We start from the raw sequence: 21,935 nt of genomic DNA on the forward strand, positions 1-21,935 counted from the left end.
CCCTCACCTGGCTTTTAAAAATGATTTATCGAAAATCTTCAGGAAGCTCAAGTCGTTTCAAGGCTTGAGCCACCTTGTCTCCTTGCATGGCTTTGCAGTAAACCTTTCTCTGCTCCAAACTCCAACATTTCAGGTTGTTTGGTCTCACTGGAAGTCAGGCACACAAGCTTGTGTCAACAAGCGAGCCAAACCAAGAGCTATCTCAGATCTTGTGATCAGAGTAAAACAAACTCCTCCACAGTGAATGGGAGCCAGTCAAGGTCCAGTAGGGATACAGAAGTCCCAGCAGATTCCAACACAGACATTTGATGATGATGTCCTGATGATCAAAGACCAGATCCCTATAGCCCTAGATGCCTTGACATTGAGATTCTCTCTAGGACTTAACCATGACTGTGGGGAAAGTGTGAAGAGACCCTAAACTGACAAAGTAAACGATGAAATGACAGGATTTGGATTGCAGAGATTGTTTCCATCATCCAGCAGAATTGATATAAACAAAGAAAAGCTCTTTACACATTAGAAAAATGCACATTTCTTGCTCACGTTGAATTGAAAGCCTGAGAATTTATGACCACTAATATTCTGTACTGAACATGAATTATTTGAGATGTCTACTCAAGTCCTCATGGAATTCCTACAGATGAGGCTCATCTTCCTGCTTGCAGCTGCTGTGAGAATCAGAAAGAACATTCAGAGGCTCCCATTGCTACTCTTGGTGACATTGTTTTCCCTTTGTTGTTGCCAAAGAGACAGATAAATCCCACCACTGGGCTCCTCCTCCCAGGTCCTCACCCGTTGGCCCCCTCTTCAACACAAGCCCAAGTTTGTCTGTGAACTCACCTGTTTCTGTGGACAATCTTGTTCGAGTACTTCTTTTTTCAAAAATCATGCCTAAGGACTTCCCTTGCAGTAAAGGCAAATACTGAAAGTCAAGGATAATAATACAATTAAACTAATTAAAATGAAATATACATTTTATACCTACTAGTAAGGATTATATTTTAAGATTTAGTCTTTACATTATCAGAAACTGTAGAATAATTAACACTGCTCCCAAATAAGCATTCATATGTTATTTACAAAGTGAATTTAAAGAGTTTATTTCCTGTTGTATACAAATAGGGGAAGGAAAGAGGAACCCCACAGCTTATTGACATGTAATGAGAAAGTAATATTAGTTGCTCTGGGTTCAACCTGAACACTTGTTCCAAAATGTATTGATATTTCATACTTGAACCATCTTTTTACTTAAATCTGTGGAAATGTTAGAGGGAAGAACTGACTCCATGTTGGATCTGTTTCTTTTACTTTAACATTTGCTTCCAGTTGCTTTTGTTCAGTAAAAAGATACTGTCCATATATAATGGGCTGCCTTGGTGAAACCTGCTCATCTTCCTGAATGTTAAACCAAAATGCCTTTGTTCAGGACCCTGTCCACCTGTGGATGGCTACAGGAAGGAAGAAATTAACATATCCTATCCCTAAATCTGGCCATTCCAGGACATATTTGCAAGATTAATGTCCTTTTTACTTTACTTCCTCACCTCCCCCATCTCTGTTCTATAGAAGAGCCTGGCATCCAGACCCTGATAAGATGGCTATTTTGAGATATTAGTCTGCAGTCTTCTTGGTCAGCCAGCTTTCCGAATAAAGTTGTATTCCTTTCCTCAACCCTTGTCTCTCAGATTCATTGGCCTATCATGAGGCAAGCAGAGCAAGCTTAGACTCAGTAAAAGAAACTTCTACCGATGTTCAATGACTTCAAAGATGCTTGTTTGGGAAGTGTCTTCTCAGCTAGGAACATGCTTCTCTGTCACAACATGGGGCACTCAGACTCCTAAAGATGACACCCCAGAGTTTCAAATACACTTTCATCGTGCATCCTTGGGAGAGTGCAAAGGCTTTGTTTCTAGAAGTCATGTAGAAACAATCTGAGTTTGGGTGTAGGGTGGGGCTCTTTCTCCTTCCTCTGCTATAGATGGAATTCCTGATAGGATGAGTTCTAGAACAAATAGATTCCTGCCAGCTAACCTTCCTCACCACAAAGTGTGTAAAACAAAAGCCTGGGGTCTCGAGGTGAGGGGCTTTTCTCCTTATTTCAAGGTCTTCGATAGGAACCGATAGCATTTGGAGTCACACCTGTTTTTGGTTTATTCATAGGAACTTGGAGAGTTTGTGAGCTAGATAAGAGAATCAAGGTTGTGTACAACTTTCTCAACCTGAAACCAGCTCTTTCAAATGCTTTTGAACAAGCTTGGAATATGAAAACACTTTCACAGTTAAGCAGTCTAAATGAAGCTGCTACATTGTGTTTCAAACATAAATTGCTCAAAATGCAGAATAATGCTTCCAGCTAAGCACCATATCCCATTTCTTCTCCTACTTGGTTACCTTTTAATTGGTTCTTTGCTAATCTAAATTTTTAACACCGTCACATCATCCTGAATTTTTTGAAATTATCCTAATGATGAAATATCTGATCTTCATCCACCACTGAAATTTGTTGCTAGGAAAAAAAAAAATATCATCCTTATTTTAAATCTGTTACAAAACAGAAAAGAAGGTAAGGATAAAAATAAAATCATTCCAGAGAAATGATTCCTTAGGTTCTGATTCAGTTAATAATGACTTTCAACATTTCACATGAAAGAAATGCAATGACTTGCCATTGAATAACTGATTTTTATGCTTTTTGTATGCCTGTGCACTCAGTGATAATCAATTACCTTGCCTGTGTGATTTCATTACTTAGCTACTGTTTAGGAATTTTAATGTATTTTCTTTTTCCCCTTTCTTTGTAAAGGCTGTCTTTCAAAAGGCTGATTGGAACTTCCCTGGTTGTCCAGTAGTTAAGAATCCATGCTTCCATTGCAGGGGGTATGGGTTTGATCCCTGGTCAGGAAACTAAGATCCCTCATGCCATGCCATGCAGCCAATAGAAAGAAAAAAAAAAAAAGACTGATTGGTAACAGTGGAAGGTAATATGGAAATACCACATACCTCTCCTTTCTGTTTTATCCTGAATTTCAGATCTGCTGATAGCCATAGCATATACTTAATTTCTTCTCCTGTAAAGTTCTTTAGAGTGAGGAGGTCACGGCCCTTCAGCTGTACTTTATTCTGTAGTGGTTGCCCACATCTATGAAAAAGAAAAAGAAAAATATATATTTAAGAAAACAAAACCCATGTCCTATGGTAATTCATTGTTTAATTTTTGAAACAAAATATAGCAAGTCACGTGTAAACTCGTGTCTCTGCAAAGTGCTAATGCTTTCAAATTGATATGGCTGTGGTTTACATTTGAGATATCCAGTTTTTTGAATGTTGAGAGAAAAGAAAAACTTGAGGAAAGAGGTTGAATTCTGCGCTGAAAATAATCATAAGTGGCTTTGTTACTTCATAGTTAGTCAAGTTACCCAAACTCTCTGCACTTAAATTTCTCACCTAGAAAATGAGTATAAGAAGCTTGTAGAGTTGTTGTGAGGATGAAATTATTCGATATATGGAAATCAGATAGTGTCTGGCATATAATAAGTATTTGATAAATTTTAGCTAGTACTATTGAAATCATTGTTGTTTAGTCGCCAAGTTGAGTCTGACTCTTTGCAACCCCGTGGACTGTAGCCCGCCAGGCTCCTCTGTCCATGGGATTTCCCAGGCAAGAATACTGGAGTGGGTTCCAATTTCCTTCTCCAGGGGACCATCCCGACCCAGGGATGGAACCCAAGTCTCCTGCAATGGCAGGTGGATTCTTTACCACTGAGTCACCAGGGAAGCCCCGTAATTGAAATCATTAGATGGTACAAATAGAATATGTATGTACATACAAGAGAAAACAATTTCATTCATTTTCCTCTACTGCCTTTCAAATCTATCCTTGAAGAATTGTTCTTTGTTGTCCCCGGTCAGCTACAGTGGACCCTGTGGCTTTTCTAGTAACTTTCAGGGAAAGAAAAAGTTCTCTGCTAACTTTACTCCCTCAAAGAGTCTTGGTTAAAGAATGTATAATAATAATGATAATTTTTTTGACTTTAAGAAATGTACTGCAGGTTAATACCCTTTTCCTTCCAGCTCATGCCTAATTTAAGCTGGCCTCCTCCACAGGGGAAGGAGAACCATGAACTGTTTTCTCTGTTTCCTTACCTTTAGTTCCTCCAAGTAAAGTCAAAGGAAGGTGGGGAGTTAAGGGCCAGGCAAAGTCTGGTTCTGTTCTAAGAATCTAGCATTGGTATAGGTGTTTGAGGCTGATTCTTCTCTGGGGTACTTTTGAGGCTCCATGGAAGAAGTCTCTCGTCACTGGGAATTTCTCATAGCAGTTCTTGATGGCGGAAACATATCCAAACTCTTTTTGCTGAGATCTCCCCAACCTGGGTGCTTCAGGAAGTCTTTTGGTCATAATGTGACACAGCACCATGATAGGTCTCTTTCTTCATCCATATTGGTTCTTGGGAAACCCTGCATGTTCTTTGCTCTGACTAGACTTGAGTCCGTCCCAGCATAGACTCTTGTTCTGCCATCAAAATAGCAAGCCAGCCAGTCCCTCTCTATATTTTCCACTTATAGGCCTGACATCACTGTACTATGTCTCCAAGCTCTCCTATTGAAGATATTAGTGCCACTATAGCCACTTGCCCTAGTCTTGAAGTGAGGGAATAATTCTCATCCATGTGAGGCACATCGTATACAATGGTTGTTGTTGCTGTTCAGCTGCTAAGTCGTGTCTGACTCTTTACAACTCCATGGACTGCAGCACTCCAGGCTCCTTTGTTCTTCACCATCTCCCAGAATTTGCTCAGATTCATGTGCATTGAGTTGGTGATGTTATCTAACCGTCTCATTCTCTGCTGCCCTCTTCTCCTTCTGCCTTCTATCTTTCCCAGCATCAGGGTCTTTTCCAGTGAGTTGGCTGTTCTCATCAGGTAGCCAAAGTATTGTAGCTTCAGCTTCAACATCAGTCCTTCCAGTGAACACCCAGGACTGATTTCCTTTAGGATTAACTGGTTTGATCTCCTAGCTATACAAGGAACTCTCAAGAGTCTTCTCCAGCACCACAGTTTGAAGGCATCAATTCTTCGGTGCTCAGCCTTTTTTATGGTCCAGTTCTCACATCCATACATGACTACTGGAAAAACCATAGCTTTGACTGTATGGACCCTTGTTGGCAAAGTGATGTCTGTGTTTTTTAATATGCTATCTAGGTTTGTCATAGCTTTCCTTTCTAGCAGCATCTTTTAATTTCATAGCTGCAGTCGCTGTCCACAATGATTTTGGAGCCTAAGAAAATAAAATCTGTCACAGCATCCACTTTTTCCCTTTCTATTTGCCATGTAGTGATGGGACCAGATGCCACGATCTTAGTGTTTATACAATGGTACATGGGTAAAATCCTCTTCAAATCTACAACTCACCTCCTGGTTTCTACAATCCATTGTAAAAGCTGGAGGCAATCACCAGTGGATTGCAAAACTAATTCTTGTGTACCTCCTTTGCAACCCCTGTTTTAGTGGTCTAGCATCTCACTTCGGATTGAGGAAAGAGCCAGAACCTATTGGGCCTGGGCAGAAACTGAGACCAAGTCCCATTTTAACATTCTGTTACATTATGATGACAGTAACTGTTATTTGGGATAATCAGTATATAAAATGGACAGCATTTATTCTCAGTGTTCTCTCTATTTAATAATAATTAGTATTGTATACCATTAGAAATTATGAATAACCAAAGTCAAATTGTGATTTACCACGTATATTAAGCATTCATTTTACTTGGAGTAAAATGACTGTCAGAAAATAATCATGCTTGAACTCCAGCCTAACAAAAAAAAGCTTGTGCTACTTGAGATGAAGAGTAAATTATCTGGTGGAATTTATGTCTTTTTGCATTGATAACAAGATAATAAGTAGGAAAATAACAAATTCTCTCAATTTGTTGTTTTCACTGCATGATGTCAAATAACTCAGACAAATGTATATTTTACTAAGTATCCAACTTTCTAGCAGAGCTTGTTTAATGTTCAGAAGGTGAACAGATTTTTTTCAGTAGACCTTTTATGAGATAAAGCCCTTCAGAGATTCTAATTAGTAAGGAAAGGGGCTTCCATAAAGATGGAGGGTTTGTGGGTTAGCTGGCTAATGATTAATTGATAGATTTAATACAAGATCTAATGATATATTCAACTCTAATAAAGATTAGAGTTTTCAGCCTATATGTGCATTAAAATTTTGCTCAACATTCCTAAGACCTACCATTGTCTTCAACTTTTAAAAATGTATGATTCAAATACTCTTCAGATGGAAATTTCTTTAAAGCAATTGTCTCAATTTTTTTATTACAGATGCAAAACATTAAAAAATTTTGAAGATAGATCTACAATATATGTTTACTTACTTATATGTATTACTATCCTAATAGATTATGCACATAACAAAACATAAAAAAGAAATAAAAATTTTAAAGTGTAGAATAAGATTTAGATATTGTAAAAATAAATTTGTAAGTATACAAAAAATATTGCTAGCTAAAGAAGTTTCTAGAATAGATATTCATTTTCTTCCTTTTACTGAAACCCTAGTAAAAAGCTTACAAAATTGTGTCCAAGATCTGGGTAGTAACAGAAAACAATTTGATAACTTTAGAGATGTGGCAATTAGGCAGGAAATTTAATTTTATGTGTGTATGTCGGTTTTATGTTTGACTCTGATAATATTAACTAGTGATACTATCTAGTACTATTGAGTGCTTGGAATATACAAGTAGTGATATTGTTGAAAAGTAAATCCTTTGTCTGGTATTCATGCATTTTTCTCTGTCAGTTGGATCCTTCTAGGATCTGTAAACAGGTTTAACATGTCTGGCTTGGGATGGAGGCATGGCAGCTTAATCTTTCCCAATTCACACTGTCAACTACAAATAGGTACTTGCCATGGGCACTTACCATCTACCTCTACAAGGATTAAATCATGAGCTACTGTAGCTGCTGACGTTCAACACTCCATGAAAGGAGTTCAGGGTGGAGAGCAGGAATGAGGCACTCTGTGCTCAGGGGAAAAGCTGGCAGGACAGATCTTTAGATAGTTAGATAAATTCAGGAGCTAATTTTATGAGCCCAATTCCTGTATCTCCCCATATTTAGAAAAGCACTAAAATCCTTCACAGTGATGACTGTTCTTCATGACTAGCAAAAGCTTCCCGAGACTAGTAGAAACCTTCTGGAAAAATATGTGCTTGATTGCATGTACTTCCCCTTCACCAAAATCTCATACATACTGACCTTCCCCACTGTCTCTTTGGAGCAGTCTCTTAGAGCTACCTGAGGTGCTGTCTCCCAGGCTGCAGTCCGCACCTCATTTTGCATCCACACCGCAATAAAACTTAACTCGCAACTCTCATGTTGTGCATTTTTTTTAAGTCAACAACATTTAAGGCAGCTCTGAGAGTATTATTTCTTCTGGAATAAGGTCCAAACAATATAAAATCACAGAAGACAAACTTTCTTGACTCTGTGTCTTACAATAACACATTAATATTCCATGGGTTAAGATGTCACTTGATATTATATTAAAAGGGGAAGGGAAAAAACCTTCCTGGAAAACCCCACTCCCTAGATTCAAGAAATTTGGGAAATATCACTATAGTTGTTGAATTTGCATCCATCAAAACCAGGAAAAACAAACCACGGGCTAATTTTCAGGCCTTTTTTAATTCCCTAGAGTTCAAGCTCTGACTCCTGGCTATATTGGAGCCCACGAAAGCTGAGTTGCCAAACTCCAACACTTAAGGGATTCAGTATCCTCCCTTACTTTCAGCCCCTATAGGGTTTTGTTATATTTGTGTGCTTAGTCGCTCAGTCATGTCCAACTCTTTGCAACACCATAGAGTGTAGCCCACCAGGCTCCTCTGTCCAGGGGGATTCTCCAGGCAAGAATACTGGAGTGGGTTGCCACGCCCTCCTCCAGGGGATCTTCCCAATTCAGGGACTGCATCCAGGTCTCCCACATTGCAGGCGGATTCTATACTGTCTGAGCCACCGGGGAAGCCCTTGTTGCATCTACTCTGCTCTAAGTACTCACAGGACTATATGCTTCATTGAATGCATATCATAGATTTTAGAATTGTGGTGGTGTGGTTGAATCTCAGAGAAAAATAATTGGAAATGAAAAGGAAATAGAACTTTTGAAGAGCACTGATTTTTCTCCCCCCTTCCCATGAAAGGAAATAGCAAAATAATGGTGAAAGAGGAGGGGCAGCAACCCCTTTAGCTGCAAGAGCGTCAACTTCCAGCTCTTTATTGCCCAAACAGAAAACAGATTGGAAGAGGTAAAAGGTCTCTGAAGCTTTCTCAAGTTTGTCCTTACAAACTTTAAGAAATTTCTAAGTTGGAGGTAGGGTTAGAGTTAGGGCTGATATTCTGCTTTTGGGATTGTGTTGTGAGAGGCTCTTTTTATTTCTCCATTGACAGATTTGAGTTTAAAAATAGAAGACACCAACATCCTGCTCGAATATTCCCTTCTTGTCCAGACCATTCATTTTCAAATTTATATAGTGACAGAAGCCTTATTTCAAATTCTTTTCCTTAGACCACAAGAGATCAGAAGAATACCTGTTGTGTCTCTAGTCTCCACAGGGCAGCAGCTGATATGTTGCCCTCCTTCCTGTTACTGTGGAATCACACCTCCAATAAACCAATAAATCTTAGCAGATAAGCTATTTAAAAAAAACAGTTCTGGCTTTGCACAGCAGTGAGGGACTGTAAATAACTATTAAATCTGAAGCCATGTAAAATAACCTTAATAATCAAAGGGAGAAATCACAATTGTTCTGTGACTTAAGTTTTTTTGGCAAAACATTACAAACTCTCTTATAGTCAGTTATAAAGGCTTAAGGAAATGAATAAAAGAGTAAAACTGATATATATTTAGTACATTGTCATTTAAAACATTAGAAACATCAAGAATTACAGTGTTTTATTTCTTTGTAAAAATTATCAGGTAGTTTGAACAGTGTATGCTGTCTTATCACGTTTGTTACGCTTTGGTGAATTGTTATACTTCTAAGTTTGAATCCACTTCCAACATTTTATTCTTTGAACTCTTAATATTGTGAAATCTCTCTGAGAATTCCTTTAATTCTTTAAATATTTAGTATTTGGCTGCTCTGGGTCTTAGTTATGGCATGTGGAATCTTCTAGTTGCAGCACGTGGGATCTAGTTCCCTGACCAAGATTGAACCTGGGCCCCCTGCACTGGGAGCACAGAGTCTTAACCACCTGACCACCAGGGAAGTCCTGAGAATTCCTTTAGTGTGAAATGTTTTACTGGTATCACTTCCTCTGGAATATCTTCATACTTTTGGTCACACCACTATACTCGTTTATGTCGATAAGTTTGTTTTCACTAAGTTTCTCTAGCTACATAGCTAGAACCTCTCAAATAGTAGCAGGGTCAACAACCCCACAGTCAGCTATTTCTTCTATAAATACATTTGCATTCACATTTAACTTGTCAATGTTATTATTTTTCTTTCTCTGCTGCATTTTCACCTCTTTCAGACAACTCTGTCTTTTAATTATCCATTTTTTATTAAAGTGTCACACAGGCTTATCACTGGAAGAAGAGAAGGCAGAACAACTATACTCTTTAATGTGTGTAGGTGAACTGGGTAACAGCTGCACAGTGAGCAATCAGCAACAGACTTTGAAAGAAGTGATGTGATTGGCCACCGATCATGAAGTGCATCTGTTATGTACACAGTGATTTGTGAACTGAAGAGCCAGCAATGGATGGATGTGAGAGTTGGACTATAAAGAAAGCTGAGCGCAGAAGAATTGATGCTTTTGAACTGTGGTGTTGGAGAAGACTCTTGAGAGTCCCTTGGACTGCAAGGAGATCCAACCAGTCCATCCTAAAGGACATCAGTCCTAGGTGTTCATTGGAAGGACTGATGTTGAAGCTGAAACTCCAATATTTTGGCCACCTGATGCGAAGAGCTGACTCATTTGAAAAGACCCTGATGTTGGAACAGATTGAAGGCAGGAGGAGAAGGGGACGACAGAGGATGAGATGGTTAGATGGCATCACTGACTCAGTGGACATGAGTTTGGGTAAACTCTGGGAGCTGGTGATGGACAGGGAGGCCTGGAGTGCTGCGGTTCATGGGGTCGCAAAGAGTTGGACACGACTGAGCGACTGAAATGAACTGAACTGAGCCAGCAATGAAATTTTTACTTTAGGCAACTAAACCCAATTAATGTCCCATGGCAACTGAAATTTGAACTGTGTACTTGAGAAAACTGTGGTAATTAAAATTCCTTCGTGTGGGGACCATACAAAGGAACAACTGTTTGTACTCCAGATGCATTCCCATCACAGGCTTCCTTTCACATACTCCTCCCTCTGTCCACAACACTCGCCCCACAGCTGTCAAGCTCTCTTTCTCATCCTTAGGCTGGGGGCTTAAATACCACCTCCTATGAGACTCCTTCCCTGTACCAAGTAATCTCTGCTTTGGCTTCATTTTCCTCAAAACACCTATCACAATTTTTAATACAGCAGGTTGGCCAGAAAGTTTGTTCAGGTTGGAAACCAGAAGGAACTTTCTGGCCAACCCAATCTATTTGTGTCTGTCCACTGCTTACTTTTTTTTTCTTAAGGTCTTTAAAAAATCGATTTATTTATTTTTGCCTGCATCGAGTTTTAGTCACAGCACATGGGATCTGTTATGGCATGCAGACTTCTCTCTAGTTGTGGCACTCGGGCTCCATAGTTGTGGTGCCTGGGCTTAGTTGCCCTGTAACATATGGAATCTTAGTTCCCCAACCAGGGATTGAACCCAAGTTGCTTGCATTGGAAGGTGGATTCTCAACCACTAGGCCACCAGGGAAGTCCCTGTTCACTTCTTACTTTTAATCTTCCCATTAAATTGCATGACCCACGATGTCAGAGGTCCTGCCTGTTTTGTTCATTAATATATCCCAGTGCTGCTTGCAATGCCTGGAATATAGTAGGCATTCAATAAATATTTCTTAAGTAAATGAATGATTGAATGAGGTAGAAGTAAATCAATTTGTATAAGGAATTCAGCAGATTTCTGGGCATGAATTTAGAGAGATTCGCCATGATGGATTTTTAAGGCCCTGACTGAAGTCTGATGACCAAAAAAGATACCAAATTGCCCCACCCCCAAAAGAATTAATGTTGAGGCAAGAGCAAGTGTGGGCTGTGGTCCAGGCTGAACACAAGGCCTAAGAGTCATGGAGGAGAATTGATTGCGGCCTGGTATGTTGCTAAAGCTGAAATTCCCTAAGGTTCTACAGTATTTGCACTGTTGGGAAGAATAGTTGGACATATACACATGAAATAAAAAAAAGCATTATAACCTCAAATCCTACAGATAGTAGCCTGAGACAAGTGCAAAAACTAGAAAACTGGTGAGAGTACCTGGTGGATGAGTTTTTGTCCATAGTACCATGAGGGTCAAATCCGAAATACATTAATAATGAACTATACCAATATTTCGGAGAAAGCAATGGCACCCCACTCCAGTACTCTTGCCTGGAAAATCCCATGGACGGAGGAGCCTGGTGGGCTGCAGTCCATGGGGTCGCTAGGAGTCAGACACGACTGAGCGACTTCACTTTCACTTTTCACTTTCATGCATTGGAGAAGGAAATGGCAACCCACTCCAGTGTTCTTGCCTGGAGAATCCCAGGGATGGCGGGGCCTGGTGGGCTGCCATCTATGGGGTTGCACAGAGTCGGACATGACTGAAGCGACTTAGCATACCAATATTTTGGTTACCTCTTTCCATGAACCCCTTTTGGACAGAATAAGTTCCCAAGGTTCTTGGGGACAAAAAGATTGGAGCAGTAGATCCTGTCCATCTGTCATACCAGCCTGAGAGGGTTTGAGTGATTAACTGGAAAATTTTTTTAAAGTTATATCTCACCTGGTTAAGGGGTTCAAAATGTTTACACCATTGAAAGACCATTAGAGCAGCCACCACCTTTTCTCAGTTCTATCCAGGAGGTGGGGCAGGAAATGTTGGCTTGGGAAAAAGACCTGTTTTTCATAGATATCAAGAGCTAACCAGGACAGTTTATCACTGGAAGGAAAGCAAACACAATGGTTCCAGTTTAAATTCCTATCCTGTTTACTGTCTCCTCATAGACCTCCCCTTGGCTCCAAAATGGAGTTGCCACACCTCTTTCCTGAGCTACTCAAAAATTAGAGGAAAATTGAAAACCTCCACAATTGTACCATGTCAAAATACCTCCATTACAGGCACCCTCCTTTTTTTTCCTTGTTTGTGTTAAGCATTTCTTGCTTTCTGGTGACAAACCCACATTCTAGTTAGTTAGCCAGATAAAACTGCTGACCTAAATGGCTTTTAAGTTCTCATAGAGACCCTGTGCTTCAGTTGGAAGCAGCCCAGTCTGGTTCATGAGCACCCAAACCAAGGCCAGAATGACTATTTCAGTGTTCCCATAAAATGCCTGGTCTCTTTGTACTTAAGTGTGTCTCCTTGGTAAACCAGCCCTAAACCACATTATCATTTTCAGCCAACACATAACAGGGAGGATATAGTATTGGAGAAAACAATGAGAAGCATGTATAGATTTTTCCATCAAAACTGTCATGGCAATCGGGTTAAAGCCAGAGCTTTTGAAAAAAGGCAAGACTCATTCATCACATTAATTTTATCCCTTCAAAAAATAATTACAGATGTTTTTCAACCCTAGATCACTGAATGCTAAGAAGTTAGGCCAAGGTAATAGTAGACCCTTGTGTTAGCTTTACCCAAATATCTTCCTAGCTAAAAAATGGAAGAGAATTCTCTATTGGCAGAATGAAGCCTTTCATTGCTAGAGTGCATTTTCCAGCTCTAGTAAACTGTTTGGAGTCTGGGGGAAGACCTGGATGTGTTCCCTTGTATAATTGTATTTTGTTGGAAGAGAAAGTGCTTAATTTGAGTAAAATGTGGTCAGTCAGAAACAGACTTTGCCAGAGTAGGAAAAAACTCAGTGTTAAATGATATTTTGATCCCTATGGAGAATTTGAGATAAAGACTTTAGCTTCTGGAGGCATAAGAGAGGGCCAATGGATGATATGGCACAGATTTTTTGGTTTCTTTAACATTACAGACTGATACAAAAGGCATACTTTCTTGGTGTTTTTTTCCTTCGTTACTGAGGTCTTTTGCTTATCTTTAAAAGGGGGCGAAATATTGAATAAGGGTAGTTTGGCCAATTTGATCAGTGTGGAAGGATCAAAGTCATCAAGCAATGGAATGAAAAGAGCTGCTGCTGCTGCTGCTGCTAAGTCGCTTCAGTCGTGTCCGACTCTGTGGGACCCCATAGACGGCAGCCCACCAGGCTCCCCCGTCCCTGGGATTCTCCAGGCAAGAACACTGGAGTGGGTTGCCATTTCCTTCTCCAATGCATGAAAGTGAGAAGTGAAAGTGAAGTCGCTCAGTCGTGTCCCAATCTTAGCGACCCCATGGACTGCAGCCTCCCAGGATCCTCCGTCCATGGGATTTTCCAGGCAAGAGTACTGGAGTGGGGTGCCATTGCCTTCTCCGATCATTTTCCATTTTTGGCCTTAAATCCTCATTTGAAAAAGTAAGAAAGTGAACTACAAATCAGTGATCCTTCATGTCTTTGTCTTCCACAATATTCATGAAGTTCATATATACAAGATTTCCCACAGGCCACACTGGAGCCAGCTGAATTCTCAGTGGCCAAACTTTCATTTCATCCTGTTGTTTCCATCTCAGAAAAAAATATGCATTGCATATTGCAATGCGTGCCAGGGAGAGTGACTCTTTTTTCACAAAACCCTTGAATATGATCCTATTGATCTGGGAAATCAAAGCACAAATTGTTTCCAAATTTCTATATTTTTAGACATAATGATAATTTATTAATAAAAATATACTTGCAGCCTTTCTCACCATTGCCACATGGTCGTATGCAGTATAAATTACTACTGATAACTGGGTGACTAAAGGATGTCAAAGCTAACTTAGATTGTCAGTATTCTAAAACTGCAAAACTTAGCCCTCATCTGAAAATTGAAGACTGGGATAAGGATTAGCTTCATGTAGACTTACTATTAAAGGGCTGGAAACCAGAAACTGTTGAAAATCTGTGGCCACCTCTCTTTCTTTTATCTTGGGTAAATCGCTAAATTACTAAAAATAACAAACTAGAAATAAAACCCCAATTCTACTCTTGGCCAAGGGAAACATCGCGACCCTTCCTTTCTTGGTCTCTTGCCTTGCAGAGTTTTCTGAAGTCAAGAAATATGTTTTTTTAAAGGCATTTATTTTCAGTTATGAAGGAAAATGTGAATAATCAAAGAGGACTGTCTTCTGTCCATGACATGAGAGCACGGATGGCCTGTAATGGCTATGTCTGTGTATGTGTGTCCACGTGTGTGTAGATGGGCATGTGTGTGGGATGAAGGGAACTTAATGAGTTCTGTAAGCCCTTAGAGAGGTCTGGAATGAAATACCTGAAAACCAGTCACCTCCGGCTCCAATCCATAACCTCCACAGAATTGGGTGGCTTAGCTCAATATTCTCTGAAGAAATTTCTATTTGTGAGATGAAATTGAACTGCACTTACAAATGGGTCTTCTCTGATAAAGAAAGAATTTTTTTTTTAGTGGTTTCTTTAAAAGCTGTGTTTCCCGTAATAGGCAACAAATCATAGAATACTGTCTATTATCCAAACACAGCCAGGCTCTCGAGCCTTGTTTGTGAGATGAAAAGCCGATGGATTTGGGTGTTTTTGGCAGTCTTGGTGTCTGATCCTATTGATTTTGTGTAAAAAAAAAAAAAAAGAAAGAAAATTGACTAAAAATGATTGATCTGGGAGCCTGTGTAGATGGCTTTAGCCTCACTCAAGTGGTTATTTTATCACGTCCATGGCCATATGGCTGCTCACTTCAAAACTGTGAAGCCCCCACTTGTGGCATTGCCAAACCCTAACCACGTATTTCTTACTGCTCCCTAGTGCTAAACGCATGTGGTATATTTCATAACAGGGACCCTCCACCGTTCCAAGAGAGATGGGTGGGGGGTGGCTGGTGGGGTTGAAAAAGAACCCGAATCTCTGAAGAAGGCTGAAAATCAAAGTAAAAATACCATATAGGTGGAGATGACAAGAAGATTTTCTCTGTTGTTAATGGGTCATCAAAGACTGTAGGTATTATCGAGTGCTTGCTAAGTCGTTTCAGTTGTGTTCAACTCTTTGAGACCCTATGGATTGTAGACCATCAGGTTCCTCTGTCCATGGAATTCTCCAGGCAAGAACACTGGAATGGGTTGCCATGCCTGCCTCCAGGGGATCTTCCCGACCCAGGGATCGAACCTGTGTCTCTTATGTCTTCTGCATTGGCAAGCGGGTTCTTCTCCTTTAGTGCCACGTGGGAAGCCCCAGTAGGTGTTACTGGAGATCAGCAAGTCTGAATTCATCTAACGGGTAGTGTGGCTCATTAAAAGAGTAGGAAAGAAAAATACTCACGCCACATGAAAATCACAGCATTTCCACGTTAAGTCATTTTTCAACAGACTCATTCTCTATAGTTTCTAATAACATGGGTGATCCGAGGCTTTTGTATTTTCAAATAGCCAGTATGGATTTGAGGTGATTTAGTCTTACTTTTGCCTCAGCCCTGACTCACTGTGAGAGACAGCTAGCCAGGATTTTCAGAGTCATAGTCTGGCTACTGGATATAGAAAATAGAATGTTAATAAATACCCCAAAGTGCCTAAATATTTGTTTCTTATTTTTGGTTTTGGCTGCGCTGTACGGCATGTGGGATCTTAGTTCCCCAACCAGGGATCAAACCTGTGCCCCCTGCAGTGGAAGTATGGAGTCTTAACTACTGGACCACTGGAATTTCCTACCTAAATACATGGAAGAGGTTTTAGTAGCAAAAATTTAACTTGTAATAATGTTAAAAGGGGGGAGTTCCTTGGTGGCTCAGATGGTAAAGAACACAACTGCCAATGCAAGAGACGTAACAGACATGGGTTCTATCCCTGGATCAGGAAGATCTCCTGGAGAAGGGCATGGCAACCCATGCCTGGAGAATTCCATGGACAGAGGAGCTTGGCGGGCTACAGTCCATGAGGTCACAAAGAGTCAAACACAACTGAGTGACTAACACTTTCACTTTCAATGGTAAAAAATCATCACTGTGGTTTTCAAAGAAAAGTATAAATTTAAGCTCCAAGCTTTGGTTATTCATTCAGCTGATTATTTCTAGCTCAGTGATGAGCCTTTGTTAAAAAAGTATGGAATAAAATTTCATCACACTCTTAATAGATGTAACTCAGTGGGATGGAATGATAAAATAATGAACACTTGCCTGTCACTTTACAATTTCCACACAAATTATCTTACAGATTACTGCTAGACTGTGAATTCATGTGTCTGGAATGAAATAACTTTTTATCTTATTTACCGCTGTATCTCCAACACCTTGCTTAGGGCATGGCACAAAGTAGGCACTCAATAGCTATTTATTAAATTAATAATTGAACCACACTGTGATGTAGGCAGAACATGTATTACACTTTCTCTCATTTTGTAAGTGAAGCAATGTCAAAGAAAAGTTTAGTAGCTTGCTCAGGGTCATATAGCCAATAAGTGGTGGTGACAGGCCTTGAACCCGGTTCTTTAGACTCTAAACCTGAGCTTTCCTCTGGCTTCTGTTGTCTAGCTCTGCCACTAACTAGTAAACCTCATTATCTCTCTGGACCTCATTTGCCTTATCTATAAAATAAGAGAAGGCGTTATTCTGTAGCTCTGAGGTCCCAGCTGCATCTAATTCTATGGGTGTAATTTACAGTATCATTTACTACGTCGTTCTGGCTTCTGAGTGGTGCTAAAGGTAGAGTCCAGAGAGTCCAGAGCTGTCAGGTGGCCCAGAGAGGGGAGGCCCAGGGCCACTTAACAGTGGGAGAAAACTTCAGACTAGAAGCTTCTAACTTTAGGAAGTCATTGAGGTCGTTTTGAGATTGGTTTAGGTTGTCAAGAGGCACTGGGAAAATTCTGATTGTTAACAGGCAACTACTCCAGAAGTCTTCTGGGAACAATGTCCAAATTTGAGAGCATTGCTCCCCTGATTAACCCATCACCCCTGTCTCGTTTCCTGGGGGACAGGCTCCACACTGCCTTCGACTGTGTGCATAGACAATTGACTAATTCTGAGCATGATGTAGCTTTTTTTTTCCTCAATATTTATTTGGCTGCACCATGTCTTAGTTGAGGTATGCAGGATCTTAGTTCCCTGACCAGGGATTGAACCTGGACCCCCTGCATTGCAAGCTTGGAGTCTTAGCCACTGGACCTCCAGGGAAGTCCCAGGATGTAGCTTTTTAATGAATTCATTGGAGACAGCCTCGTTTCACATGCTAACAAAAAATTCAGAAATTGATTTTAAATTTAGATTTTCGTTTAAAAATATCATTATCATCATCACATACAAGGCTTCTTTCCAGCAGTTTGCAAGTATTTATCTAGTCATTCTTTTGGGGTCTGTTTTTTTAAAGAATGAATCAATCCCCATGCTCTAGAATGATATATTGTTTTCAGGCTGACCTAAATACAAGCAGAAGGCCCCATGGAAATTAGTTTCTCTCATTTCCTTCAGCCACTTGCTCCTTTAGAATGTACGCAAATGGAAGATGTCAAGAACATTTAGTCTGTTATACCTGCCACAGTCCCCCCATCCCAACCCCACCCCTAGCACCCTGTGAAATCTGATTACAGGGGATTGAGGAATGAAAGCTCAGCTGGAATTAGAGACAGCTGTCTACAATAAGGATAGAACTTGCCACTATAACAGAAACACTATAGCAGAAAGCAGCTTTAGGAGGTGGCACTCCTCTGCAGAATAGAACTTCATTTATCACCACGGCTCCTAAGTCAGACTCTAGTCTCTGGCCATCACTTACCGAAAATTTCGAACCACGAAATTGTGACCATTTCTAAGAGCTGCATTGTTCAACAGGGTCCTTAGATGAAACAGCATCTTTTGATCGTGTAAAGGGTGATTCTGTGCTGTTGAAAATGCCGCACCAAGGTAGCCAGTGGGGTCCACCTGAAAGCTAAGAGTGGTTTCGATCACAGTGAGAGAGCAAAGGTAATATTGCCCTTCAACTACCTTATCAAGTTCCCCAGGCTAGAGATAGTGCAGGGCAGGGTCCAGGAGTATTTGAACTTTAAGCCATGCTCCACCATTGTGTATTTCTTTTTTTTTTTGGTGGTGTTGGGGGTCGGAATCCTAACACTTTTGGTGCTTAGACTCCTCATTTTTCATCATATATTTATGCTGTCACATACTTGTACCAAATCAATTGACAAGTACTCATTGAGCGTATAATATATGCAAGAGACTGCAGGGCTGGCTGCTGCGAAGGTACATAGAAATAACTCATTCAGAAAATGCGAATTGGCAATGCAAAACTCCAGATGTAGACATGACATCCCTGAGTATTTTCAGTAATAGCACTTTCCTCCCTCTAAGCCTCAGCCTATCCACAAAAACAAACAGAAAGACGTGCCCTGGAAGGTATTTTTTTTGTGTGTGTGTGTGGCACAAAAGCTGGAGAGGGGCTGGAGATGGAGTAAAAAGATCTCAAGCCTGGAGCTCCCATTGTGCCTTGCACATAGTAGGTCTTCAATAAGTAAGGAGCTGCCTGTTAACTCCTACAGAAACCCATCATCTGCATAAGTGAGGGGGGGGGGTACCAAATGTTCCTCCCCTTGCAGCCTATCTGGGCAACTAAGGGGCCAATCCAGAGGTTCACCCTCACTCATTCGTTCATCCGTAGTTGTAGATCGGATGTTTTCAAAATCTGTTCTGTGGCAGATACTGGGCGAGACTGGAATTTCAGGGAAGGAGGATGATCTCATCTTTGCAGACTTTAGAATTTGGTAAAAGTCATAGATCTGTAAATAAATACCCATAACAGATGCCTATAGGGGACACCGTATTGGAGACATCCAGGTAAAGTGCAACCTCATCACAGATAAGGGAGAATTCTGAGCTGGGGAGGGTGGGAGGCAGAGTAAGAGGGCAAGGTAAACACTTGCTTGATGTTTGTGGAATGCAAAAAAAAAATAGTGCCATTTTAAAACCAACTATGACCACTTCAGGGGTAGGGAGGGTTGTGATATGATGTTATAATTAGTAGCAGGGAAATTTATTGACACGATTCCCTTCTACTCACAGAGAATGAGGTGGGATATAGAGGGAAAGACTGAAATCTCCAAACCTCTGCCACATCTTCTGTTCTGGAAAGACTATTCCAGGCAGACTGTTTGCACAGGCGGGGCGGGGAGTCGGGGGGTGGTGGTGGTGGTGAGAAAGCAGATAGTGAGCGCACCACGTGGGAGACGAGATGGCAGCTCTGTTTGAAAAGATCGCTTTAAAAGCGTTGTTGAAGTGACAAAACTGGCCTCTTGTTGGAGAGCTTTTAGTGAACAGATCTGATCTACCTAATACAGGGAAGGAAACTGGATGATTGCAGGGAGACACGAAGAGAAGTGGGCAAACTGCACTCAACTGCATGCTGATGTAAAGCCCACCTCTTCAGTCAAGGATGCTACCCACACAAACAATTCATCTGAACAAAGCTCAGGGAGAAACCATGCAGTCTGCCATGCCACATGGCAGAGAACGTGGGCAGCACTGCTGAGATGCCAAAGTGACTCACAAACCCTCATCCTTCTATGCAGGTAGGAGTTCAGTCTCCCAGAAAGGACTAAGAAAAGCTTACCCTCCACTTAACCCCCAGAGAGACTGGAAGAGAGGTGCTGTACCACAAGTGCAATGAGCGTAAAGGTCATTTCACTGAATCCCAAAAGACAAGCTGTCTCAATGAACATTTGGGTCACAGGTGGAAAGACAGCATACAGGGTTTGCCATAAGTCCTCAGAATTCGTACAGGCGCTCTTATGGACCACCCCCATGACTCCTCTAATTCCACTTCAACTGCCGGCTTTGGCTTCTGACCTAGTTCCTTTGTTCACCCAGCCCTTCATTCATTCCCTCTCCTTTACCACCACCACCAGTAGGCCGGGGCTCTGTGTTGGGCGGGCTCTGAGGGATACAGTGATAACCAGGAACGATGAGTCCTTTCCCACAGGGAGTTCACCATTTGGAATGACTCCAGAGCACAACTTCTGTCTCTGTCCCCTGACCTCGTGCATCCGCACCAAGAAGGTAGGGCTTATCCCTTGTGCCCTTGCTTCAGGCCCTTTGGGACCTTCAGCTTGGAGGGTCCCTCATCCAGCTTCCATTACTGGTGGTTGGGGATTAGGTGGGGTTCCTGGAGGAAGTAGCACTGATCCTTGATGAACTGGAATGAATTAGGGAATTGTCAAAACTGGAGGGGGGCTACAAAAGATAGACCCAACGGAACAAATAGGGTGTGTGGGGTAACAAGAATTAGGGGAGTGGATCCACTCTATCCTTGACCATGTAAATGAAGCCCTGCCACCACCAGGCCCGCTATGAAAAACACAAAACCATGAGCATCCACGTCCTGTTTGTATCCCCTTGGTATTTGGTCTTCCCCTACATACCTGCCAATTCTTTTTTAAATTTCCTGACATAATATTTTATTCAAAATGAAGGAAATAGAGAATAAGTCTATAATTGGAATACACTATTTTTCTATTGTCTTTTTTCCCATAAATGATTATTATTGTGATTACATTTATTGATACCTATTATTAATCACACCATAATAATGAGTGATTATTATTATGGTGATTTCAGGTACAAAATCCTTCCTTCCCCCAAAAGTTTTCTTCTACTTGAAATTTTCATCCATTGTATCATTGTTTGGGATTAAGCATTACTTCAGATGAAATTTATTACATAAAATGCATAAAACAGCAACTTGTTAGGATAATACTGGCATAGAAATAAGCTTTAAAAAATCATCTGTAAAAGTTTCCTAGGACAGAGATCATGGTGAGGGGGTGATGACTTTTGTTGTTGGGGAAGCATACCTGCCACTTTTTTTTTTTAATTCTGTATTTATTGTTCCGCATGCAGGTATCTTAGTTTCTAAGCCAAGGATTGAACCTGGGCCTCCTTCAAGTGAAGCACAGAGTCTTAACCACTGGACCACCAGGGAAGTCCCCTGTCACTTCTTAGTGCACAGGCCTATAGCTTTCTGGCTGAGAATAAAGTCCTCATATTCCTCAGTCCTGTGTGGGCAACCATGAGGCATGTTTTACATGCTCTTCCATAGGTCCCCAGTGGGACTAAGCCCTGATCGCCCACAGTTGTCACCTGCCTGTCGATTCACCCTCTATTAACTGCCTTCCCTTCACTGTCTTACTTCCCTCCATCCCCTACCAGTGCTTCCTGGGATCATCTCCCAAATAAACTACTTGAACCCAAATCCCTTTCTCAATATCTGCTTCTATGGGAACCCAGTCTTTGCCCAGGTCTACTTACTTAAAAGTTTTTCAGTGCTCTGCTTCTTACTCGTTTCTTCAGGGCCCTCCTATCTCTGATTTGGGCTTTCAGTGTCAACATCTTTGTATCCTATAGCATTTCAAACACTCTCAGGTCTGGTCCTTGTTACCCTGTACCTGGTGGTATGCTGGTAAATATTTAATAACCAGCTCTTCAAAAAAGAAAAAAGTTCTGACTTGTGGCATTGACCAATTTGTGTGGTATAAATGTTCCCACCGTGGACAGCTTCAGGCTACAAAGTGACATCACTGAACACAGAGTTGGGAAGAGAGGTGTAAGATTGGCTCTTGCAAGTCATTGTCAGCTGACAACTCCCACACAGAAAGGAGGATTCTCTCAAGACTGGAAAGGAATAATGGAACCAGATTCTTGAGGGCCTTGAAATCCAGATTATGGAATTAAGAATTTAATCTATCGTCAGAGGAA

General features: G+C 41.0%; 1 protein-coding gene across 1 annotated transcript in view; it reads right to left on the bottom strand.

Moving 5' to 3' along the window:
* The window catches only part of OTC (ornithine transcarbamylase), a 73,175-nt gene extending 55,131 nt beyond the window's left edge, over nt 1–18,044 (bottom strand). The window contains exons 1-3 of the mRNA XM_005889423.2: nt 17,968–18,044; nt 3,004–3,142; nt 844–925 (exon numbers count right to left, since the gene is read on the bottom strand). Of these exons, the coding sequence (XP_005889485.1) occupies nt 844–925; nt 3,004–3,142; nt 17,968–18,044 (298 nt within the window). The remainder of the gene's footprint in view (nt 1–843; nt 926–3,003; nt 3,143–17,967) is intronic.
* Between the last annotated feature and the right edge of the window lie 3,891 nt (nt 18,045–21,935).

Source organism: Bos mutus, chromosome X (assembly GCF_027580195.1).
Source record: "Bos mutus isolate GX-2022 chromosome X, NWIPB_WYAK_1.1, whole genome shotgun sequence".
Taxonomy (NCBI): domain Eukaryota; kingdom Metazoa; phylum Chordata; class Mammalia; order Artiodactyla; family Bovidae; genus Bos; species Bos mutus.